The sequence below is a fragment of the Penicillium psychrofluorescens genome, assembly GCF_964197705.1.
Source record: "Penicillium psychrofluorescens genome assembly, chromosome: 3".
NCBI classification, from domain to species: Eukaryota; Fungi; Ascomycota; class Eurotiomycetes; order Eurotiales; family Aspergillaceae; genus Penicillium; species Penicillium psychrofluorescens.
The window spans coordinates 3,298,695-3,324,245 of NC_133441.1; the positions used below are offsets into that span (position 1 = coordinate 3,298,695).

Here is a 25,551-nt window from a genome sequence, read left to right on the forward strand (position 1 = left end):
TAAAGGTATTAAAGTATAGACGTATCAATTGATGGCAATATGGTACAAGGTCAAAATTACATGCCTGCTATCTCGACCAACCCATCTAGCATCTCATCCACGGAAAAATCCTGCAGAAAATCCGGCCATGACTCAGGGCTATAATCCTGTGAGCCTTCTTGCCCATACCCAAGATTCACATCAGGAAAAGGAGCAATCAAAGGCTCTGAGGTGCTCATCGACGATGATCCCGGATACCTGCCATTAGAAGTTGCCATCGAATCAAGCGTTTGCCCAGCGCCTGCTGACTCTTGCGCGTGTGCAGGAACATGACGTTCCGCAAACCAGTCATGAATGCGCTGCAGCCATCGCACGTAGAAATCAGATGGGTCCGCACCTGGCGCATTCATTCGAGCATTGTGGAGAGTTGTCAACCGTGCTACATAGCCCTTTAGCACCTCTTGCATATTGAGCGCCTTGCGCAACGATCGGATTCGGGTGTGCTGGCGCAAATTCTTGTCCATCGCAACGATACAGAGCTTGCATGACATGATTATAATAAAGGCGTTTTCAAACCATTCAATGTAGCTAATCATTCGAAGGTGATCAGTGGGTGAGCCTAAATAATAATCACAGTAGCTTTTGGCTGTAGCGAGGCCAACACAAAGAGTGTCAATTTGGAACGAGGTGTTTAAGAAGAAACAGTTCTTTTTCCTCTGCTCGACATCATCAGACTCGTCAAGTGAGACATGTTTGTCAAAGAGAATGGCTTGACAAAGGTACAGAGTCAAGGTCTGGTATAGGAACCAAATCAGAGCTATTGGAGTGTCAGTCATCTTCATTTAATTCCAGGGGCCGTTTTTATAAGAGTTGGAGTCGGTAAACGTTCAATAAGGGGTCACACGCACTGCTTTCTTCCATTGGAAATGGGAGCAGGTCCCGGTAGTTCTCCATCTCTTGGCGAAATTGCTGAACATGGGCTTCAATTTTTGATTTCCTCGTTTCCAGATCCATCTCTTGGGTATTAATCAACATGCCTGCGTCAGCTCGCTCAAATATATGTTGCAATTGAACGAGATGAATAAGATACTTGTCACTGGAATATCTCGAGGCCTGGGCTAATTCAAGAGCCGATTTCTCAATGAATGAAGACCAAGGCAGTAGACATGTCTTCTCGGCCGTAATTGAAATGCTATGGAATAAAATCAGCAAGCCGGTCGTCACATTGTTATCCGGTTCACTAACCATGATGAGATGACAAAGCATCCAATGACAGCCCTATATTCATCATAAAGATCAAACTTTTTGTCCTTTTGATCTTTCAGGCCGACTCTAAGAGACTGTGGAAGGGCTCGCAGCGTGACTGGCCGGTCTAAGCGCCGATCAAAGACGATACTAAGCATGAGGTGGTGATAGCTCGAGACCTGCTGGGGGCGAAGCTGGTGATGAGACCTGTTACAAAACAAATCAGAAGGATTCTGTCACCCTAGATGAAATCCCCTACCATGCCATAAAAATGAGTAGCCCCTGTAGAACCTCCACTGACGGAATTGAATCTTTGATCATTGTTTCGCTCACAATGAAAGCATGAAACCTTTCTTCCAGAGCTCGCTGCAAAGGCCGATCATAGTACAAAGAGACCATAAGGATAGACAGGAGTAAGAAAGGTTTCTCTTCTCGAAGCTGCTCAACTGCTGTATGTGGCGGCAAGATAACAAACGGAAACTGAGGCATTAGTGTCTGGCGAAACACATTCAAGTGTTCTCGAGAAATATCAAGGCTGATGATTCCTTCCTCAATGACATCCAGTGATGTCTCGGTGTCGTCGATGTTTTCCGGGCTTGCTGTGGTGACATCGTGATGTGGGCCTTGCGACGGCTCAGGCGTGTTATCTCTGTTTTGCAAAAGCCGATTGACTTTCTCTTCAAGGGTCTTTAGCCGCCTACATCACAAAAGAGTTTATTAGCCCTCATTACTGTTACAATGCCGTTTTCTACAATAAGCAGTTCTGCAGACTTACGTAACCTTTTTACTCGGATTGTAGCGCGACCGAGCTTGTCGGAAAAAGCATTCTTTGTCAAGTCGAAGACAGCTTGAAAGCTTCTGTCAGTTGTCAAAACTAGAAGGAGATATCCTGGAATGCTAGCTGACCGATCACAACTAGAAGAGCCGGATGTTCGGAAGCATCGGATCTTTGCTCGAACACAAGTCTGACATGTCTTGACCCGATTCGGGCTAAGCTTGGCAGAAACACTGGGAGCCGCATGAGTTGTGCGAGCCATCCTCAAAGACGTCTATACGATGAAAAGCCCTTGGTCGGACAAGGACACGGACACCTGGAGATTTATGTAGACCTAGGGAGTCGGACACGGACACGGACAAGGAGTCGGAGGTTTCGACGGGCGAAATGGGCGAAACCCACCGTCTGGTTCAATGATTTGGGGGCCAAAGAAGCTTAGTGATCACATCACTAAAAAAACAATATAATTGGCCAAAGGGGGAAAGATAGTAATGATTAGCGCGACTTCCAGCTGAGTGTGGCCAATAATTTGCGTTTAGTTTCTTCGGAGTTATGTGAACGCAACCGTGGAATGGGAAGCGATGCTAATTTTTAGAAAGAGTCTTATAGTCAAGACGGGATCCATAGAAGTTGCAAGACGATCATGTCGAGAATTACATGATTTCTTTGCAAGTGGAGGCTCACGTAGTCATATTGCTAGAGCATTGTAGCCCTTACAAATCATCGCCCCTAAAGTTGGTTCCCCAACGCTGAGCCTTGTTGTGGCGCAGCGTGGGGGAACCAACTTTAGAGGGGCGATCAGGTAGATACGCAACCGTTGACTACTGACCGCGATCTTTTCTCGCTTTCCTTTTTTCTCTCTTTTGGCTCTGATTTTTCCTAACTATCTATAATGTTGATGTCTGACTCTTTTTAGTCTGATTTGCTACTATCCCCTCGCTTATACTGTCAATACGACGTTAGTTAGGGCGTACGAGCTACTAGATTCTGGTCTAATTCTTTACGTTAAGTATACCACATTTTTTAGGTTAGCGAGTCAAGTCATCGCTTAAGTCCTAAAGATCTCCTCGGAAGGCTAAACGACCAAGTCCTAGATAGACCCTGTAGTAGCATAGCCACTTTTTGGCCCCCTATGACGAAGCCAGGACTCGGGTAATTAAAAATAGGTTGTGTTGGTCACTTTCATATAAATCAATCACCCTAGAACGATTAAAGATACACAAATATCACTCTCCTTTATCTACTTCAGTCTCTACCGAGCAAAGATTAAACCCACCATCGCCAACCTTTCTACAAACAAACTCGAATCAAAATGTGTTTCGGCTCTGGCTTCTTCGATGGTATAAAGCCGCAGCCACCTCGCCGAGAAAAATACAAAAACCAGGAGAAGTACCAACGAGACTATGCCCGCTACGAAGAGGAGTTAGAGGACTACATGAGCAACAACGTTAACAGACGGAGGAGAATGGCGAATTCCAAAGCGGGGGGTACGGCAGGTTTAACTTTCGCTTTGAGCTGAGAAGAGACTGTATGATAAATGCACATATATTATTCTAGAGTTTCCTATTCAAATCGCCGCTTCAACGAAGGCTCACGAAGTAAAACGTAAGGTTCTGTCTGGCCAAGTCAAGTGGAAGAGAAAGAGGGTTTCATCAACGAACGAATGCCTCATGGATTTCTGGTATGTACATCATCCAAAACACGCGCATTATAGAAAGAAGGACCAAGAGCAAACCCGCATCTATACATCCCCCCTGATCCAGAGCCAAATGGTGAAAACGCCGCGCAGAGAGGATATACCCCATGATGAGAAGAACCAAAAAGAAAGAAGGCAAGCCAAAACATGAACAAGGAAACGAGAATAAGCATCAAAAAGGGTGGGACCTGGGTCAAACACAAAGTAGTCGTAATCATAATATGTCATATAGTGTCCTTCCTTGATTCAACAAGAACCAGAAGCGGCAAGGCAAAGGAGAAATGGAACAATCACACGGTACCATATCTCTCATGCTCTGAATTGAGCAAAGCCTGTCCCTCCTGCGGGCGGTTGGAGGCACCCAATTCCCCGCGCGGCGGAGACGTGGAAGGAATCCATCCGCGCATCCAGCCCCGAACACTCCTCCACCGGCCGCGGCCCCGTTTCGGGTCTTCGTCTTCATCAACGCCTCGCGGTCCATACATGAGGAACTGCACGCCCATGTATCCATCCAGCCCCAGGACACCAAACGCACCCAGGAAAAATGGGAGCGCGCGCCCAACCCATTCCATACGGTCGTTTCCATGGGAATCGGCCCAGCCTCCGCCGCCGTAAGGAGGGAGATTAGACCAGGCGTTCGGATTGGTCAGGAGGGAAGCTGAGTAGAAGAGATTCCCGCCAAATGCGGCCATGAACAACAGCGGGGACAGTCCCTCTGTGCTCTTGCGGCAGTAGTTCTTGTACAGCTGTGGTGGGCGCGAGCCGAGGTAGAGCAGCGTCGACATCCACGAGAAGATGCGGCCGACGATCTCGATAATGGTCTCACGCGGGGCGTGGGAGATGGGCGGGTGAGGCGGGCGTCCTGTGGCTGGTGTGGGACTTGCGTTGGCTAGGACGGCACATAGGAGTGAAGCCACGAGCATAGTGCGTGGGAGAGCGAATGGCGGGCTGGCCGCGCTGCTGCCCATTCGAAAGGATCGTCGAGAGGAGCTCTGTTTCTCGTTGGAGTATGATGGTGTTGGGCCGGTGGTCGAGTTTAAAGTTGAGCCTGTCTGTACACCCACGTCCTTGGGCTCAGATTTGTCCATACACATGTCGACCGGGCCAGGCCGTTGAGGGGAGGTGTCGTCATCCGAAAGCGACATGCCCTGCAGGATGCCCGTGGTATCGACATCGTGCGATGGTGGGATGTGGTCGTATCCATCGTGTCGAGAGCGTTTGTAGTGCGTGTACCAGAAGAACTGGACCACTAGAGTGATATCAACCAGGACATAGTAGCTGGCGACCACCACCTGCCACCCCGCCTGTCGGGTGAAGAGCGCCCCCACGAGGTTGCTAAAGTCACCCAGACACCAAATCACGAGGAAAAATATCGACAGACCGGAAGTCGACTGAATCTGATAGTTCTTATATATCTGCGGCAGCTGTGCAAAGAGCCATGAGACAATGCTGAAGGTGCCGAGTATTGACGAGATAAGAGCCAGAGGGGTGGGGATGCAGATGTGGAGATGCGAGGAGACGGCAGTCAGAAAGGGCGAGACTGGTTCACAGTGCTGCGGTAGAGAACCTGAGAGGACCTGGTGTAACCATAAAGTAGGCATGATATGTCTAGTCTCTCAAGAACGGTATCGCGGGGAAGACCGATCAGGCATGCGGAGGCGATAAGCGGGTGTGGTCGATGACTCGAGGGAGAGGAGGGAGCGTCTAGGTCTAAAAAAAAGACAACGTCGCAAAGGAAAGGACCGAATATTGCGAGACGGAGAGAGCGTGAGGAGGAGGAAGAAGAGAAGGAAGAGAAGGAATGTGAAGGAACAAGTCACCCTCGCATAGTCACGCGAGAGAGATCTTAACCTTATCGGGTGGCTGTTTATCGCGGGCAGGGCAGTGTGACCACATGACTCATCCGGGGCTGATAAGGATCACGATGGGGAATGAAGTAATGGGGAGATAGAGGCATATCCGGGGTGGCAGCGCTAGGACTAGCCAGGTGGACTCTGGGTGGACTTTGTATGGTACAGCAATTCTGAGGCAGACATGGTCTATTCAGCAGGAACCTGGAAATAGTTGAAACTGCACGGGAGAGTCGGGTCACGTGATACGGCTAGCCCTGAAGTGGCCGGAGTACAGCCTCATCCGCATTTGAGAACCCAAGCTTGGGCCATGAGCCCCATTCGAAGGTACTTTCGGTGGTCTTGTTTGCCCTTCGACCCATGTAAATCGAGAAATTTAGTCATGATTGAATGAGGCTATGTATCTTCCGAAACGGCAAGCATCCCACACTAAAGACAAAAACCTATTGTCATATACGAACGCCAATCATTGAAGACAATCTTTTTCATGCGCCTCGCTAGTCTTCACCCGAACTGTCAACCCCACGGCGTCGCGAGTGGCTGCGGTGTCCGTGGTGGTGGTGATGCTGGTGATGATGACCATGCCCGTGATGATGTCTATGTTCCCGAGAAGAGTCCCGCTTGTGTTCTTTGGCCTTGCTCTCGACATAATTGCCCAATATCGCGCCACCCAATGTGCCGAGGAGACCATGATCTTTCTTATGTCCTAGAAAATACCCTGCGGCACCCCCCGCCAGGGAGCCGCCCAGCCCGCGGTCTTCGCCCTCCGGGTCATGGCTTGAGCTGGACAGGTGCGGCTTTTCACGCTGTGAGTGGTGAGGACGCTGAGCATCTGATACGTATACCGCAGGCGAGTTTGAGTGAGGATTGGGCGACGGGGTAGTAGTATATCGCGGGGGATCGCCGGGATGGCCACTTTATGATAGGTGAGCTGGGAGTAACAAACATACAGGTACCAATAATCATAATCACATACTAGTAGCTCAGATTCTCACCTTGCGCATGCTGATAGTGTCCTGTGGCAACCGGTCCGCGAAATTCGGGATGTCCGACAGGCGTGTAGCTTCTCTCCGCCGGCGCGCCATGATAGGGCTCGGGTGCTAGGTGGTACGGAGCCGGCTGGGGAGCGTAGACATGATTCTGGTCTGGTCGAAGACCATTTTCCGAGTAGTCATAGGGCTGCGGGTACGGGTTGGCCGCATGCGCGGGTTGCTCGGGCGGATAGTAGCTGACCCCACCTGGGGTCGGCGTCGAGTAAGAGGAGTATGGGTTGTATGGATCAGCCATGGCTGCTGCTGTGACATGAGACTTGCAAAATATGGCAGACGCAAAATATGCCTATAGAATAATCCACTGTAGGGATCCTCACGGCCCGAGATGGGTCTTATACTAGCCGGTGTTCGCGCAGTCCGATGACAGTTCAGCAGGAATACATCATAACGCGGGTGACACTGCCGCACGACCCTCGGGTCGACAGTGCAGGAAATCAAACTTCATGCATGAGTCCTCCAATCATACTGCGCCAGAAAATAAAATAAGGGGGGGGGGCCTGATGGCGAACCGGTGCGGGATCCTCCGTGCCGGTTTCGCTCTACAGCTTACACTTGGCATTTGACATGGTAGTACGTCACCTCGTTCGAGGGTGACGATCAAAGTTCCTTTGCTATGAAAGAGAAATAGATGATAAACACGGATGCCTCGGGGTATTCCGGCGAAGACCAAAAAAAAAAAAAGTGACGAACGACAAGCCCGATGCAGGGTTGCCAGCTGGGAGCCAATTCAGATCAAGCCGCTCCTGGACAAAGGAAAAGAAGAAAATGAAGGCTTCAAAAAGACAAGACGTAGTAAAGGGGGCCGCCGAATTAATGCGCCCAGCACATTCAGACCAAAACTCCCTGTCCCATTATCACAGGGCGAATTGGCGGCCCGGATAAGTATATCCACTGACGTAAAAAAAGACACATCGAAGGGAAAGGCTATACCACTATACCGGTGGACTTTGCAAGGACCGCACTGCTGTGGAATTTCGTTTGCGCTGGGACATCCAGTTGACGAGCATGTCGTCCAGCTGGGTGGTCATCTCTTTGAGCCGTTTGCTTTCCTCCTTGAACAAGCGGCCGGTGATCGGGTGGTCAGGGCCAGCCGGGGGGATGTTCGATTTGTCATGGACAATAATAAACAGGTCACGAATATCGTTCTCTTCGTCGAGGTATGATCGTAGACTAGCATCACTCCAGGTCGGTGTGTCCACAGACAAAGTATCGAATGAACCAGGGGTGGGCTCGGTATCTTTGAGGTAATTTCTCTCGATTCCAGGGGATGACGGTTCAGAGACTGGGGAAACAGAGTGTGTCCGCTGCGACGGTGCCTCCATTGTCGGTCCTGGGCCGCCGATAAGAATTTGCGTTTCCACAGGAGAGACAAAAACAGGGGACTCGGGTCGGTCGCTGACCGGCTCGGTGACAAGCTTGGGCACGGATTTTTGTGGTGAAGACGTCCCGCTGTTCTGTAAGATTGTTCCATCAAACGCAAAGTATGGTCTCACTTGGGCTTCGCTGGATGGTCGCTCGATAGGAGATGATAAGGGTTGGAAAGACTCCGAGGGGGTAACAAATTCCTCCTTGAATGAACTCGACTGGCTGGCAGGGGATACCACGGTTCTCCGAGTCTCTTCGGCGTTGGGTGAGGCAATTTGTCGAATTGATTGATCTTTGGTACTTCGAGTCGCGTCTCTGGCGGTCTCCATTGAAGGGTCTCGCGGCGCATCCGCCTTGGTGGGAGAATGTCCGGCCGGGGGTTGCTTTTGTAGCTTCTTGCTGCTCTCTCTTTGTACACCTTGCTTGGAAGAAGACCGTGTCTCTGAAGAAATTGACTCCATGGACGTCTTTGACACGGGTGAAGCTCGGAACGAAGATTCCCCTGGGGATTGCAGGGGCTCTTCGAAGTCATCATCCATCGACGATTTGCTCTTCTTATCCTTCCGCTTGAACAGTCCGCTAAGCATCCCTGGCTTCTTTTCTTTGCGCTTCTTGTCATCTTTGGCCTTCTCGCCTGAAACTGAGGCTCGTTCGGTTGACTCCGAGCTTCCACGGCCCTTTATGAGACTGTTAGCATTCACTCTGCCAATACACGACTGGCAAGAACACAATACCTCTTTCCAATCATTAGATAGACCCATGCTGTTGGATTCATCACGCACATCGCGCAACAAATTTGGTGTGAGGGAAATCTTCTTTGGCTCTGCGGTGTCGTCCTTGAAGAAAGAATCGGTGTTCCGTACAGTGCCATTTCTGGACCGGCTGACGGTGGGTTCTGCAAAAGTTTTAGAACTCAAAGCGCCATATAGAGAGGAAATGGCGTTGTATCTTACCATCTGAATCAAGGAACTCCTCGCTGGACCGACGTGGCTCTGAGGTTGAGCGGACCTCAGGCTCCTGTCTCTCCTGTGTGCCATTGACTTCGGTCTGTTCTCTGGGTTTTTCTTTCTGCGCTTTAGGCCGTAGAGGTTCGACAACAATGTCTTCCTGCTCTTGCGCGTCATCTTCTTCTCCGTCCAGAGTTTCATCATCAAAAAAGTCACCATGCTCAGAATCGTCGTCAGATGAAAACTCGATGTCCGAAGCTTCGATGTAGGTCGGTGCTGCGAAGTTGACAGTCTTCGCGTTCCTCCTGCGCATGGCCTTCTTCAAGGGGTTCTTGGACTTTTCCGAATTGTCGCCCAGCATGGTTGCAGAGAGCTATGTTGGGTTAGAGGTGAATCTCACAGGTAGCAGGGCGGTACATACATCGACATTGCGGTGTTTGTTAAGTCTGGCCAACCTTTCGGTCGGTGTTTCGATGTGTTCCGCTGGTAGATACCCTAGCTTGTGGGTCAGTGACAAGAATGAGGTGGTCGCAACCATCAAACCTACCGATGCTACCATCCTTCACCACACGAACAAGCCACCAGTAGCTATTACTGTCGTCGAGAAGGACCATGGTATCTCCCTTTGCAGCATTCGCCTGGCCGTCCACTGTTGCGACAAAGTTGTGAAGCGCATAAACGAACTCGAAGTCGATATCCTCTGCATATTCCGTTAGCGCGGAGTGCTTGAACCCCAAACGGACCATACGTACCGTCGTCGATAGAGGGCGAGCTGGAAATCTTGTCCATCAAGTCATCGTCGAGGAGGTCATCATTTTCGCCGTCCGCCAAATCACCATCCTCGTGGTCGTATTGCGTGCCGTTCATCTCGTCGTCCGTATCCTCCGGCTCGCCATATCTGTCCGCTCCGTTCGCGCCCATAAGCTCCGACTTTGAGTCTTGTTCCGCATTGCGAAGGGACAGCTCTTGGTGGGGGGCAGGCCGGCCGTTGCCTAGGGGAGCTGGCTGTTCGGGCTGCTTGGAATGGTCTTTGGCCGAAGGTGTATCATGGTCCTGCAGATCCAGGGTATCTAGACGAGTGGGTGATCAGTAATTTGGGTCTGGCGCAAGGCGACTGGGAAGGCCTACCGGCTCGGATCATCTGCGGTCGGCTCATGTTGCCGCTTCAAGATGAATGTGGTATCGGTGGGGGAGAGCCAAGTGACACAAGATTTGGGCGCAGGGATCGACTGTTGGATCGGAAACATCGACGTTGAACAGGTCGCGCCGGGTAAATGGAGTAGCTCCAGCCTCACTCGCACCAGGAAAATATCGCCTAGATCGAAACAATCGCAAGGTCCAGGAGTCGGGAGGACAGGACTCGACAAAGCAGCCCCAAAAAAAGAAAGATAGGGGGGAAGGGAGGGGGAGGAAAGAAAAGAAAAAGGAAGCTGGTCTGCACCTCAGTCACAGCACGAAAGTAATTGAGACTGCCAGAGCGACATGAAGAAATGTGTTCGAGAATGGAAAAAAGGAGGGCACAGCGATCCCCGAACCGGACACAGGGGAGAAGGACAGAGAAAGGAGGCCAAACAAGCGCGCGGCTAAGGCACCCTCACATTTGGACCCCTGACAAGGCGCGACTGCCGCCCTGGGCGAGGGTTTAGGGCCAGCTGACTCAGCGGGGAGAGCGCCCGCAATTGCCCGATGGCGGATGGCCATGTACATCATTCCTCTGCCTTTTCTTCCTCACCCTTTCTCGAAATCCATCCCTCCATTCACCCTCTTCACCCCACTCAACTCCCCTCGACAATATATTTTGCACGACGCAACACCTGCCCGAGCAGTCGTGATCGTCCTTCTTCGCCTTCCATCAACCCCGCTTTATATAACGCCCCCCCTCCCCCCCCCGACCCACTCCAATCAATCATCAGCGGAGACCACCGAAGAAAAATTAAATAATAGGAGGCAGAGGGTTCCCAGAACCCTTCTGCAAGCCTGCTCCGGGCTCACAACTACAGTCACAATTTCACCCCGTGCGTGGAGGGCATGGCACACGCAGAGAGGACCGGGTTAGCAGGCTTGAGGCTTGAGACGTCGTTTCGTCAACGGGCAGAGTGGAAGGATGGCGAGGCAGGGAGGAGAGTGACGGCTGGTGGTGATGGTATCGAAGGCGACCATACCAACATTTCTCATGACTGCAGCGCGCGCCGCCGCGATACTGATGAAGCCCGCAGTGTGTTAAATCATCTACACTCAGCAACGTCGCCCATCTCAGTCCCCCGCCCGGACGAGCGTCTCTCCGATGACGACGATTTCCCACACAAGCCGGATGATATGCAAGGATCACCCCTCGATAGCTACATTCAGACTCGTCGCCCCTCCATCACTTTCAACCCCAAGGTTTCCCTAGATTCCGGCCCCCAGCGAGCCCTAGAGGAACCTCTAGCCGAGGAAGATACAGCAAATCGTAACTCTCAGAAACTCCAACCCCGGGGATCGAGTCTTCGAAACGCTCTTTCGCAGGATGACGATCCCGTTCCCGAGCAGAAAGCCGATACTTGGAGATCGAGCCCCAAACGGTCCCAGCAGATTCAAGGTTTTCCGACGGGAAACTCCCAAGCACGCTTCATCCCAAAAGATGAGTCAGTCGTGGGCGCCGAACTCGATAATCCAACTTCTTTGACGTCGCTTTCCACGGTCTCTCCGCTCACGGATGAAGTGCGTACTCCTCCCGAAGAGGCAAGGGACGTGATGCTGTCGCCGGTTTGTCTGCCTTCGCCAACCCAAAATTTCGCGTCGCCCGAGGACCGCAGTTCATGGTCCGGGGGTGTAGGGACGCCCTTCGGAAGCAAATCCCGAGGTTCCTTTCTGGATCGCAGCAGCAGTCTGCGAAATTCCACACGGCACAGCTCGCGGCGATCGACCGCCTCCAGTGGCAAATCGCCCGCCAGCACGTTCCTCTCCATGTGGACGGCCCGCGGTGAAGAGCCAGCATCTCAACCAGATGACGAAGGTCAAATGATTGGAACCGACTATGTCCTTGGGAAACAGATCGGCTTTGGAGGGTTCAGTACGGTCAAAGAAGCCTTCAAGGTCGAGGAGCACGGCGCAACGAAACGGCTAGCAGTCAAGATCGTGAGAAAGAATATCAGTGGCCGGAGTGAGCAAGAGAACGACGAAGTGCAGGCTGAGTTCGACCATGAGGTTCGGGTTTGGCGGTATCTCAGTCACCCCCACGTCCTGACCCTCGACGCTGTATACGAGACGGATTACGCCACTTTCTGTTTCACGAAACTCGCCATCGGCGGCACTCTATTTGATCTGGTTCGCCAAAATCGAGGCGGTCTTGACCCTAAACTGGCGAAAAAGTACTCCTACCAATTAGCTAGCGCCATCCGTTACCTCCACGAAGACGCCCGCGTCGTGCATCGGGACATCAAGCTGGAAAACTGCCTCCTCAATCCCGTTGAAGACGAGGATGGAACGATTTCTTCGACACTCGTGCTCTGCGACTTTGGCATGGCCGAATGGATGACCATCGATGATGGGGGCGACTGCCCCGATCCGTACGACGATGTCGCCGACCGGCCTCCCCCCAAGCAAATGGGCCCCGCCGGGTCCAGTACCAGCGTTGCAGGCAGCCTGGAATATGCTTCACCGGAATTACTTCTCTCGACCAACGGCGTGATCCATCCCTGCGTCGACATTTGGGCCTTTGGCGTCATCGTCTTCACTGTCATTGTTGGCTCACGGCCCTTCCAGGACCCGTTCGCGCCTCGCATTCAATCCAACATCCTGAGCGGCACCTGGAACCACGACTCCGTGCTCGGCGAAGTCAGCGATGAGCTCATTCGCACAGATCATGCCGATGCACTTGAGCTAATCAAGGGCTGTCTACACATGGAAGTTGACAAACGGTGGACTATTCGTGACATTCTTGGATGCTCCTGGCTGGGCGAAGTCGCCGAATCTGCCGAGACCCCAGCAGATTCAGTTTGGAAGCTCTGAACTACGCCCGTCTTTCTCTCTCCCCCCTTTATCCCTCTGACCACGATTTTGATGTGATGTGATGATATATTTCTTTGTTTTTCTCTATTACCAGCGCTTTTTATCACCCAACCACCGCTGGTGTTGGCTACTGATTCTTTGATTACGCAATATACCCTTTGCGATTGTTAAAGCACGGCGTTTTCTGTTTTCCTCTGGCGTGGCATGAACTATTTATTCCTGATCATCCGTTTCATTTTTCTGTCAGAGATTGCTTTGTTTCTGTTGTACTTCTACCTAGAGGGTCGTTTGAATTTGCAAGGAAAAAGATATCAAGAAATTATTGATGGTTAATTGTAACAGTCCAGTGATCTATCTATTCCCAATAGCGTACAACTCAATGAAAAAAATGGAAAAAGTAACACGACCGAAATAAAGAAAAGCAAAGAGGCCCAGCTAGTACTGCCCTCTAAACAACCCTTAAATCCGGACAGGAAACCAATGAACAATCTGTATCAGAGAGTAGAAAAAAGGGTTGGAGGTACGCAGATGGATGGTATTGCGTGGGCGTTCATGTGGAGGGTTCCGCTCATGGCGAAAGAAGGAGCGAAGGAGAGCAAAGTAATCAGACACTTAACTGGCGAGGCCGAGTCTACAGTCAAGACGAAAGAGAATCTATTCGCGGGAGACGTCACGGCCGAACAGTCTAGCCTTGACCCAGTCGAAGGCGACCAGGACACGGTTGCGAGCTGCAGGTTGGAGTTAATATTGAACACACACAAATATCAAAACGAGTGGTCACTTACTGCTGAAACACATGCTCAGATAGGCGCTGCGCCAGAAAAGGTAGGTCATGGTGCCACCGCTGGCGATGTTGCCGCTCAGCCAGCTGATATCGGCGACGGCGCGCTCCTTGCCGATGTAGGCCAGACTGCCCTGGTGGGAGTACTGGAAGGGGCCGATCTGCTTAATTCTCCGGAGCTGCTTCTGGCGCTCGCGGATCTCGTCAAAGACCTGGTTGCGCGACTCGTCGTCCTTGGCCAGGGACTGGGCCTCGGACAGACTCTTCAGCTCCTTCTCGATGGCATCGGTCTTGGCCATGATGTTGAACAGACGGCCAAGGAAGGCACCCTCCTGGCCAGCGACCTGGGCGGTCGGCGCGTAGTTGCTAATGGCGCAGTCGCCAACGGCCCAGATGTTGTCGGCGCCGTTCACCACCAGGTACTCATTGACCGCAAGGCCACGGCGGGAGTCCTTCTGCGCGGGAATCTGGTTCATCAGGTCGCGCACCACGTTGCGCACGGCGTTACCGGTGGCCCAGACCAGCAGACCGTACGGGATAGTCTCCAGCTCCTTGGATCCGTCGGGATTGGTCACCTCCGCCTCGATGTACTTGTCCGTCACCTTCTTGACCATGGTCTTAGCGCGAATGGAGATCTCCTCCTCCTTGAAGGTGGACTCGGTGTAGTCAATCAGCTGTTTCGAGAACATGGGCAGAACATTGGGCAGTGCCTCCACGAGTGTCACGTGGAAGTTATCCTTGATCTCGGGAATCCATTTTTTCAGGTCCTCGTTGAAGAAGTCTTGCAGCTCGCCCGCGAACTCAACACCAGTCGGGCCACCACCGACCACAACCATGTGCAGCAGGCGCTTGACCTCCTCGGGTGTCTGATCCTTGAACATCGCGGTCTCGACACAGTCCATGATACGCTTCCGAATGTTTTGGGCGTCATTGACCTCCTTCAGGAAGCAGGAGTGTTCCCGGACACCTTGGATACCTGCGCAATCCGAATTAGTACACCATTATGCGTCAAGAGATATGGTTCACCCACCGAAAGTCGCGTTCTCAGCACCCACACCAATCACAAGCATATCGAAAGGGACTTCGGTGTGGGAGATGTCGCCCTTGATCTCAGAGTCATCACTGATGTACACAACGCGCTTCTCGTAGTCGATCTTGGTAGCCTCAGCTTCGTAGAATTTGACGGTCGCCTGCTTGTGACGCAGGATGTTCCGAATGGGCTCCATGATCGAGCGGTGCTCGATCAGACCAGTAGTGCATGACGGCAGCAGGGGGGTGAAGAGGAAGTAGTTCCGGGGGGAGACGACGATGACATTGTAGTTTTCGGTGTCGAGCTTCTTGAGCAGTGAGACGGCGCCCCAACCGGTTCCTAGGACAGGGTGTTCCCGTTAGCGCGTATCCTCATTTTCCTTGCGACCGAGACATACCGAGAATGACCAGTGTCTTCTTGTCCGGATCGACTTCGAATTGCTCCTCCGGGTGACGCAGGGAGTATATGCTGTAGCCCAGAGCACCGGTCAGACCGATACCAGCGAGCCAGGTCAAACGCCAGGACCAGCGCAGCAATCGGAAACGCTTCTTGGGCTTCGGGGCAGGGTTGGGTGTGGGCGTCGGCGCCGCATCAGCGTAGGTGCGGCGTATCATTCGCGAGGGTTGAGAGAAGCTGGTCGGGCGCAGCAGCTTCGTGCGGAGCGCGCTGGAGGTCGAGATGGTCCGGCGCGACACCGACGGCAGCTGCATGGTAGCCATGGAGCGGATTGCCAGCGAACTGCCAGCCATGATGGATGGAGTGCACCAGAAATGACGCGAGGAGCGGAGAGGGTGAGTGGTGGATGGGATGAAAGAGGAATAATGGTTGAGTCAGGTCCGATGCAGAAAATTTGAATCTTCGATAAGGGCCGACCGATGATGCTGTTTTGGGCGAATCGGTGTGCCCGGGACCACAAGGGGGCGAGGATCAACGAAGTACCCGGTACGCGGCCTGGCTGCTTCTGTCGCGGGCAAGTGAAGTACCAAGTACTTGCACATCACGTTTTTATTCAGTCTTCAACTACCGAACTATACACTCAGTACTGATTGTTTCTCTCGACTATGTTCAATTCATATTCATGTCGACAATTGATTCTTCTGTTCCGGAGTCCGTCCGATCCTATTCTCGAACTTTTCATTGCTCATCCATCCATCCACTGGAGCAAAAAAAGAGTCCACACTATGGGAAAAAAAAAATTGGAGACACTTAGTACTACGGGATATTCGGCCGGGAAAATTAACCGCACCAGATATGATAATATTCTGGCCACTTTTTACTAGCAGTTTGTATAGCTTTCAATTCCATCTCTTCCTGACATTCCTGTATTCACCTTGGGGCTCTCCGGCTTCGCCCGCCAATCTAGTCAATCTCGGGCCCTTCAGCCCATCGGCCAGCTCAGATCGCGCCTCTGACGTGCCGTCCTCGAGTCGAATGCGCCGAATGCGCCGAATCTGGGGAAAGCATATTTGCTGCGGTCCGGTTTCTCCCTACCGCTTTGACTTGCCCAATGCTGCCTGCTCGAGTCGGCCAATATCGGACAGCTCTCTGATACAGGATTTTCAAGTAATTGGAGATGACGTGTTAAGCAAACGATTGGAGTCGGGATGATCCTGCGTGCAGGGAGTAAATCATGGATGTTCTTTTAGACCGTTCGGTGAATACTTGATGTTGGGACAGATTCGCTGGGAATCAACCCCATCAATGATGTTGTTTGGTGACAATGGGACATGTCGTATCACAGCTGGGGTCGAAATATTATGGTTTATATCGAGAAGAGGTTTTAGGAGAGTGTAAAAACAAGTTTTTGTTTGAACAAGGCATCAATATCCCCGCTCAAGGTTGTCTTCTATAGCCGGCATCACATAACCTGGGAATTGAGGAGCGCTATTTCACATAGCTGCGAGTATGAAGTGATTACTGGAGGTTGGTTGGAGAAGAGGGCCATATGGCTACCTGGAAGGTCAGGTTTCTCGTGAGAAACCGCATGGAGGAAGCACAAGGCCATTGCTGCTCGACTACACACCAATTCATTTGCTTTTTGCATGGATTGAATTAACCTGTTATCAAATGCTTTATTGAATCCATTCCTAGTTAAGAACCGCGTATGCAACTGTACTGGATTGGAAGTGGTATGGCTAGGATATATATTTCCTGACCTCCGTCGGAATACGAAACAGCTCAACAGTTATCATATTTGAAATGGCGCCTAAAAAGATACAGAACGTATTAATTGAATAGATGGTCTAAGACATATCATATACCTGTACATGCGCATCCAGCTCAAACACAAACTGGGCAGTCGAGTCCAATTCAAAGCACGCAAGTACGATCAATAGACAGCGCCAGGATCAAAAGTATCACGATAGCTCCAAGATAAAGGCTTATAGAAGAAGAAATATATTTCATGTATTGGAAAACTAGCATTCGGCATGTTGGATGTAGAGATGGCTACCCTGGGGTACACCAGGGTGTCTGCACGTCGGCGAGTCCGAGTCTCACGAACAGCACAGGGAGAAGTAGGATATAGACCGAGGCTTGCATCAGCCTGCAAAGCATGTTTACTATCTGGTCAGCTTCTGCATCGCTCATGCCTGTAATTGGGGTCGCGTTTGTTCGTGGCACATCGCCTGCACGCGAGGTGAATGAGATTGCGACGAGACCCAGCCGTTGCATGGTCTTTTTTTTTCTGGACATCTGAACATGTTACTGTCCATGGAAAAAACCACTGGATGTTGCAGACTGATGGTCAGTTCGGATAATGGACTCCATGCAGAAAGTCTCCACAGAAATGGGGGAGCTGCAGAGGTGAGGCGAAAACAATAGCTTGCAAAATGTTCAGGTGCAGGGACCTGGCCTGTCCAATATGGTCATCGATGGTATATTTGGTAATGCAGCTTGTTATGCTAGCATCCGAGAAAGCTGGGCATCTGGTGTTCAGCCATAGTATATCAATCTATCAATGGAATGAGCTGATCCGCAGAGCTGCAATGCCATGGCTAGTTTGGTGATACCAGTCTCTTTAAGCCTGAAACGCTCTGATGACTACATCATCTGGTCTAGTAAGAGAATCCCGAGTCTTGACAGTCAAAGTAATATAATTCTCAGAGCCTTTCAACTTAGGGACACCGATCCTCCCTACACCAGCGCCAACATTTGTTGCGACATCGTGATTGAATTTCGACCAGGAACGAGTCCGACCGAGATCACATCTATACAGCAGATCAGGCAAACCAACTCTCTCATTGACAAGAGAATGGATGTTTACGCAGCCCAAGTCGGTCTTGAAACCACCTACGCAGACATCCAGTTCGAAGCAAACGGCTGTTCATCAGACAAGCACGATCGGGAATGCCTCAGGCTCGAGTGACACAAGGCTGCTAGATGCGGGCTTTGACAATCTGTCCGAATTAGCTGGCCTTCCCCCCGCGGCTGGTTTGTTCATGAACCAAACCTTCCCAAGGATCTGGATCGGATCGTTTTCGTATCGGGTGATGAACAATGGAACACGAGCGCGATCCCGCCACAAATCGGCCCTGCGCTATTGACACAATGGCGGCGTCGTCAGCAGGTTCCCGTCCGAGGCAAAAAAGACAATAAGACGTGGATGATGGTAGCAGGCTGAGCCCGGAAGGACACTTGAAACTCAAAACGCCGCCACCTTTGTGATTGACATCTAGTAGGATCTTTGATCATGTCTGTGGAAGAGATATTGCGCCTACGAGTCGGCGATCTTGGGTCATCGAGATCATCGGTGACATAGTTAGCCTTGGGGAGTAACCATGGTCCAGAGCTTTGTTGTTGCCATCCGTCCATCCATCCTTGTTACTGGGTCGACACCAGAAGTTGCACGCAGATGACAGACCGGAAGCATGCCCACTGTAACGTAGGTAGTCAGTCGTGAGCAAGGGAGCTTTCTTTGTCTCTGCAGTATTGCCAGGAATAGTCCACATCTAGACCCTGACAAGGCCACCACTACCACTTTCGAGGCAGTGCATGCTCCAGCCGAGTTGGAAATAAGTCCGGTAAGCAAAGAAAAAACCCACCAAAAAAAAAAAAAACGCCAAACTGGCCCTGGCATCTCAACACTTTCCCGCCTGCCGTTGTCCTGGTAGATATTGGACCAAGCCTTGGTCTCCCATAGGCGGAGGAGCTCGGCTTTGTTTAGCTGAGACCGTTTTGACTCTCACGAGTGGCACCGGATGTGGACGGCAGGCAGGTGCGGGAATGTGATCCTCGCTCGCTCTCGGCTGGTTAGGATGTGGGAACGGATGGTGTGGATGGACGGATGGAATCGTACCCTGTGAGCCGAGCAAGATGATTACGTTGGCTCGACTCCACTAAGCTTTTCTTTAGCGATTTTGTGTCACAGGCAGACGAATTGTAAGTAAGTTGTAATAGTTAGGGTGTTCGGGCCCCGGAGATAAGTAGGACATAGTTGATCGTCTTGAGTTGAGACTCGCAATGTGACCACTCCGTGGCTAGTTTTGGTCATTATTATGGGGCCTTGGACCAGCTCGAGACCGAGGAGGGGCAGGGGAGGGGGGTATGACTTCAGACGCATGGATATGCTTCAGCTGGGCTAACTACTAGACCCCCCACAGCAGTAGTTAGTAGTACGTAGTCCATCGTCTGACCGCAGGAGGGCGGTATTTTGGTCTTGCTCTCTGATTCAAATTTGGAGCTCCAGATCAAAGGCGGCCGGACTGAGACAGGCTACGTAAGAAGCGCCCAGCTGCGTGGCTTTTACCCTTCCTTTTGCCCCCACAGCACACTCTATACAACATAAACATCCTTTCGTGATCATCCTCCTCCTCTCCCAACACGAGCGGGCACGAGCGGGGAGGGGGCCCCAAGGAGTCAAAAATCGAAATATCAGCGTGGCCCGGAAAGTCAAACGTAGTTTTGCCGGAAGTTTCAGTGGCCCATGACGGTATAGTTGAGCTTGGGACTCCTGTAAATCCTGGGCATGCGCCGAGAAAGAATAATAATTTCGTGATTATCGAAAAATGAGATTAAGACGGTCAGTCAGTCATCTAACTTCGCTGCTTTGGCCCCTGCGCCGCCGCCCCGGGGATGAGGGGGCTGGAGCAGTCTGAAATACAGTGCTGGCCTCAGCCATGGAGTGATGGATGACCAGTAGTATGTAGTCTCTTGTCACAAGTGCCTGCCGGGCACATCTTTCTGCAGGCGCAATGTCTCGAATCGAATACGTTGTTTGCTCGCCGCCGGAATTTCTTGTTCTGGCACTATCACAACACCCAACCCATGTCTCCAGGGCCTGCTAAGGGGGGGAGGCGCAGCGCTACTACATGGACACAATCCTTTCGCCTACGGCAAGGTAAGGCAAAATTGACGAGGGTTGGGGCGATTCCTCAAATGACTTGGTTCGTGTCAGCCCCGGTCGGACGAGACAAGGCAAGGCAAGACAATTCCAAGCCCAAGCGGAGCAGCCCCAGCCCGCGTGAAGCAATCTACATGGGCCCTAGTTTATAGTACGGAGCCGTGATGGAGCGGATGGGAAGATTTCTTGTTCGGGCCTGCTAGGGTAAAGACTGCAAGGAGCCCGGCTGGGAAAGGGTAAGAGCGCCGTAAGGTGGTCGGCCTTTTCATCCGGCGGATTGCATCAAATTGGACCGCTCGAAAATCTTACGGACGCGATCAACAGGAAAAGTGTGTGTCTCTGAAAGGCCCCTTTCTTCTGCGGGGCGCTCCCAAGCAGCATCCTCTTAGCATCCTGTACGGGATGAGCGGACCCCCCGCGCGCCCGGGCGAAGGCGCTGTGTACCACATGAATGGAGACAGTTAGAGAAAAGCAGCCAGCGGAGAATGCCGGGTTAGGAGAGGACCTGGATTCATGTGGTGATCGGCTTCAGGTTTTTTTTGACCGTGGATTCAGCCACAGTCTTTGCTTTTTGTTTCGACCGCCCCATCCTCCTCCACCCCCCCCCTTGCCCATCTTTGAGTGCGGACCAAACTCAGGGAGCTAGAGCTGGGCGCCAATCAGCGTGCTGCATGGCGGGTTGCCGACAAGAACTCTCTCAGCCCTGGGTTTGCCTTCCATGATAGGCGAGTCTTCCGCGTGCATATGAAGCACCACCTTCACCGGGGAGAGTGGGAGGGGGCGGCCGATGACGGCCGCGAGGATTGAAGTCCAGCTGCTGCATGCGCCCAATAGTCCTGTGTAGAACCCGGCCGTAACCGGTGATCATCCCATCTCCGAGGCAGAGAAACCAGGTTGACTGGTACTCAGTCGCACCGCCAATCTCCTCTCACGACCACCTACCACTTGGGTGAGTGGAGCAACCAGCAGGCGGTGACTTTTTTTTCCTTCTCTGTGACTCGAACTGTACTAACTTGTAAGTTCGGCGCGCCGCAACCGGGATCATTTTCGGAGGCGGTGGCAACAGTTCAACAGAAACCATTCCCTTTTCTGTTAACTCCACACACCGGACAAGTGCCGCAGAGTTTGCGTGGATGACCACTTCTTCGCTCTCTCTCTCTCGTTCTCGTCATTCTATCGTGCCGAGGAAGCGGTACAACTGTGTAGATCGAAAAGATCATCATTGAAAAAAAATTAAAAATAAAAATTTACAATAATAATAATGCAACACCAAGCGAAATCTCGCCTGCCTACAGGCTGTGCACCGTGACGCTGCCCAGGCCCTCTTCCGCGTCAACTCCGTCAATTATGGAGCCCGAGAGGCGGTTAGTTTCCCAGCCTGGTCTCCATAGATCATCTTCGCACGATGGAGCACTAACATTGGTTGTGTCAGCTATCTGGGGTTCTGGAATCACCGAAAATTACGGACTCCACTTCTTTTTTCCCCTTCGCTTCTCACCGTGGCGGCGGTGGCTCCAAATGGCCCAAAGTGGACACACTCGACGTGACTGTCACTAAACTAACTGTGCATACTCGGTCGGGAGTTGACAATCTGGCCCATGGCGATTTGCACCCATGAAACTCGTTTCCTTGGGGATCGTCGTCCGCGCTGCCTGGATCCTGTTACCCAAGAGCCTACACTATTTCTCGAACGAGTGGCGTGCTAGAACCGGGTTCTGTGCGCCTGCAATTGTAATCATAATCACTCACTCCCTACGAATCCACCCGGTGATCGGTCGGCATGGAAGGCAATGGTGCATGGGGACTAGTGTTCCAGTCGATCGAACCAACCTCCTTCGTCCGGTCGGAGAATTAATACCACAAAAGGGCGACAGGAAAGGGGGCGAGTCACTGGATCCGTCGTTGATCCAACCTTGCACCGTGCAACTATACGAGAAATAATCAACCGAATCTATACCTTACGTGAGGCTTGCGAGTCATCCACAGGTGAAACGACCAGCTCGGTTCCAACTGGGACCAATCACCCGAAGACGGGTTGGTTGGCAAGGGTAGGGGAGGCGTGGCGCGCGCGGAAGTCTGGCGATGCGCGTTGACCCAAAGAGGTTACATGGGAACCAAGAGCCAATGATCCCCCAGAGAACTAACTACTGACAGGACCAGACTATCAAATCGGTCCACCAGTCTGACCGAGAGAAAAAAAAAAAAAAAAAAAAAAGGGAGGAACGGGAAACTCGTCCGGATGAATGAATGAGAATGAAATGAACGAGGCGATCCAGTCCGATCGTAGACGGAAACAACAATCGGGCTACTAGGAGGGCATTCCTCGGTCGGGGAGTACATATGTCCATTAGTAACCGTGTCATGATCCCTCAGATGATGATGTGGCACTGTGCTCTCGGATTGTACACGGAAAAGACTGAGACCTGGGTGGAGCCGCACCTCCTAGCATTCCGTGGTTAGTCAGGTATTGGGCTGACCATACATGAAAGATGTGATGCGCCATCCCTGGACTGCATTCCGGCCTTTGGTATTGTCACCCGCTTCACCGGGCTGGGTCTTTAACCCTAACTCACTACTAACGCATTCAACCACTCACTATGTACTCCCTGGGATCTTTTTTTTCCCAGCTCATTCTGATGATCATGACTACTAACGATCAGCCACCGGTGCTCAACCCCCATGGCCCCCGCGCTTCTCGGCATCCCCCCCCTTTCGTCGTCTTCCGCACGGAGGCGTACATGCCTTTGACCTTACCTAGTGTTCCTTAGGGACTGGATCCGGCAACCCGCCCCCTGATTGGTGGCCAGCCGGTGTCTTTCACACTCCGTAAACATGACTCTGCGACCTACCCTTTTCGGGCGCAGCATCCACTTGTGACCCCCCCGTGGCTCTCACATCAACCGGTATTTTATTAATTCTTGGGATTATTATTGATTTAATCAATCAATCGCGCCAAACCCAATAATCCCAGAAAGGAGGATCAACCTGCTGGACCTGCGTCCGGGTCAAACTCTCACTTTTGTCTCCGGATGGGTCTACCCTGGCTAAGGATCGCTGAGATGATGCCTTGACTTGTTAATAATTTAAAAATAATAATAATAATAATTAATTCCATTCCGTCTGTCGTGAAGTTCCTTTTTAAATTGAAATTTTCCTTTTTCTGGATTACCCACTTGGGCCATCCACTGCCTGGACTATCCACTGCTTCCTTCTATGGGCCTATTGGGGGCACTCGATATACATAACTACATCATTCACTGCCCCTCTAGGATTCATTATTCTTTCCTGAGCCTCATTTACCTCCATTCCTTTTTCTCCCTATACATTCCACAATAGAAAGATCAGCAGAGAGAGTGCAGTGAACGACCATCTGTCTACACAAACGATGAGCTATCGTTAAACTTCACCTCCCCAACGTGGACTTTCGGATCACCTTTCCCCCATATGTGTCGACATTCGATCCGCTCCCTATGCCTTCCTCAACCCTCACCTTCCGACATCCGCTCTCGCACCAGGGCATTACCACCACCCCAACCGTCGACCTGACCAACTACTACTCCAAACCGGCTCTTGCGGGCTCCTGCTGGACTGCTCCCTTCCGGGACGGTCTGCCCACACCTCCCAGCGACATGACCGGGGTGACCTACAATGCCATGCCCAGTGTGGGCTACGGGCGGAAACCGGATGGAATCATGCACGGCCACGCCCGTCCCTTTGACTCGGCATCATCGTCGTCGATGGTGGCAGCCATGAAGTCCCAGAATCCTGCAGTGCCCGTTCAAGAGGCCCCCGCCACGGAGCCTGCCAACAACCAAAAGAAGACGACCAGCACAGGTGGCTCGCAGCTACGCATTCCCTCGTCCATCAACGGCAGCAAGGGCAGTCTGGCTGAATTTGCCGCTCAGGTGAGTGAGATCTAGGACCGCAAAAAGGAACGGCGCACTAACCTTGGGGGATTCCACTAGATGACCTGCCTTTTTTGGTTTGAACGAACCTCCAAACTCCAAGCCATCGAAGACCGGCTGCATCCGGTGCCGTCGCTCGTCCCGGAAGCCATGCCCACGGTCGGTTTCCAGAAATGGGTGGCCTCCATCCTGTCCACCACCCAGGTCAGCCAGAATGTGATTCTGCTGGCTCTGCTGTTTGTCTACCGACTGAAGAAGTTCAACTCGGGGGTCAAGGGCAAGAAAGGCAGCGAGTTCCGGCTGATGACGGTGGCCCTGATGCTGGGCAACAAATGTACGGGTGATAAGCGATAAGCCGATAAGATAAAGATGCTGACTCATCTTATAGTTCTCGACGACAACACCTACACCAACAAGACCTGGGCGGAGGTCTCGGGCATCGCCGTGCACGAGATTCACATCATGGAGGTTGAGTTCCTGAGCAACATTCGCTATGACCTGTTCGCCTCCAAGGCCGAGTGGGGGCGGTGGCACACCCTGCTGGGCCTGTTTGGCGACTTCTTCAGCCAGGCCTCGATGCTTCCGCTCGAGTCCGAGCAGCACCCCCCTATGCTGCATGTCTCGTCGCCGCTGTCGCAGTCTCCCTTGTCGTCCAAGCTGCCCTCGCCTCCCGCTACAACCGACCTGCCACGCCCGCAGTCCCAGCCGAACTGGTACATGCCCGTCCACGGTCTGCCGCCGTACGGGGCACCCTCGCTGCAACCTCAGTTCGAAGCCGCTCTGGGTACTTCGCGGAAACGGAGCCGGGACGATCTCGAAGTTTTGCACCCTGCCAAGCGGCCGGCAATCACAACGGCCATCTCTACTCCCGCTTTGTCGATGCCGTCCGCTATGACGCCCATGCCGACCCTGCCGCCGGTCATGACTCCAACACCTATCCCGACGGGCCAGGCACCCATGGCACCAGTCTCTCGTCTCCCGCTCCCCAATCTGCCACCGTCCTCCCATCCGGTGCCACAGGCTCCCTCCTTAGCCGCAGCCTCTCAACTCCCGACCCTGATGCCCCCAATCTACAACCGGACCCCCCACTGGACACAGCAGATGCCCCAGGCAGCTATCCCTCCCGTGTCGTCAGGAGGCTTCTACGCGAACCCGACACTCCCAGAACTGGGCCGACACCACCCGAACACATTGGGCGTGTCATCTGCGACGGTCTCGCCGGCCATCTCCGCCTACTCCGTCCACACCCCCCAAACCCACCTCTCTCCGTCTTTCTTCCTGGCCAACCGCAATTCGCCCTACCGGCCAGTCCGCTCCGTCCATACCTTGCTGATTCCTCCTCCATCAACCTCCATGCAACAGCAGCGCAGTGTGCCCTTCGACCACATGCACTACCAGCCGCTGGGCAAGACCTCCGCCGACCGCAAGACTGGTCTGCTGCCCTTCATCCAGCCGGAGGCATGGAACCAGGGCCCTCCCTTCCCACAGTCCCTCTTCCCTCCAACGCAGAGCTACTCCAATTGAGCTTTGTCTCCATTTATTTTTTTTTATTTCACGACTTCACCGTGCCACGACCCCCTTACGAGAAAATCCTT

The 25,551-nt window shown here is 52.4% G+C and overlaps 6 protein-coding genes across 6 annotated transcripts; 2 read left to right on the forward strand and 4 right to left on the reverse strand.

The window, feature by feature from the left end:
• Positions 1-56: 56 nt before the first annotated feature.
• PFLUO_LOCUS5361 (uncharacterized protein) lies at positions 57-503 on the reverse strand (the record flags this gene model as incomplete). Its single annotated transcript, XM_073782801.1, has 1 exon — positions 57-503. The coding sequence occupies one exon, from the start codon at positions 501-503 to the stop codon at positions 57-59; it is 447 nt and encodes a 148-aa protein (XP_073639419.1).
• A 3,482-nt stretch (positions 504-3,985) lies between these two features.
• PFLUO_LOCUS5362 (uncharacterized protein) lies at positions 3,986-5,296 on the reverse strand (the record flags this gene model as incomplete). The annotated part of the gene is made up of 1 exon (XM_073782802.1): positions 3,986-5,296. One exon carries the CDS (start codon positions 5,294-5,296, stop codon positions 3,986-3,988), a length of 1,311 nt encoding a protein of 436 aa, XP_073639420.1.
• Positions 5,297-6,520: 1,224 nt separating this feature from the next.
• On the reverse strand, positions 6,521-10,065 carry PFLUO_LOCUS5363 (protein phosphatase regulator; the record flags this gene model as incomplete). The annotated part of the gene is made up of 8 exons (XM_073782803.1): positions 6,521-6,883; positions 7,536-8,639; positions 8,697-8,857; positions 8,916-9,282; positions 9,331-9,404; positions 9,457-9,609; positions 9,662-9,979; positions 10,038-10,065. The coding sequence occupies 8 exons, from the start codon at positions 10,063-10,065 to the stop codon at positions 6,521-6,523; spliced, it is 2,568 nt and encodes an 855-aa protein (XP_073639421.1).
• Positions 10,066-10,937: 872 nt separating this feature from the next.
• PFLUO_LOCUS5364 (uncharacterized protein) lies at positions 10,938-12,899 on the forward strand (the record flags this gene model as incomplete). The annotated part of the gene is made up of 1 exon (XM_073782804.1): positions 10,938-12,899. One exon carries the CDS (start codon positions 10,938-10,940, stop codon positions 12,897-12,899), a length of 1,962 nt encoding a protein of 653 aa, XP_073639422.1.
• A 654-nt stretch (positions 12,900-13,553) lies between these two features.
• PFLUO_LOCUS5365 (NADH:ubiquinone oxidoreductase) lies at positions 13,554-15,459 on the reverse strand (the record flags this gene model as incomplete). The annotated part of the gene is made up of 4 exons (XM_073782805.1): positions 13,554-13,627; positions 13,685-14,656; positions 14,711-15,049; positions 15,108-15,459. The coding sequence occupies 4 exons, from the start codon at positions 15,457-15,459 to the stop codon at positions 13,554-13,556; spliced, it is 1,737 nt and encodes a 578-aa protein (XP_073639423.1).
• Positions 15,460-23,521: 8,062 nt separating this feature from the next.
• PFLUO_LOCUS5366 (uncharacterized protein) lies at positions 23,522-25,480 on the forward strand (the record flags this gene model as incomplete). The annotated part of the gene is made up of 3 exons (XM_073782806.1): positions 23,522-23,956; positions 24,017-24,290; positions 24,345-25,480. 3 exons carry the CDS (start codon positions 23,522-23,524, stop codon positions 25,478-25,480), a joined length of 1,845 nt encoding a protein of 614 aa, XP_073639424.1.
• Positions 25,481-25,551: the final 71 nt, after the last annotated feature.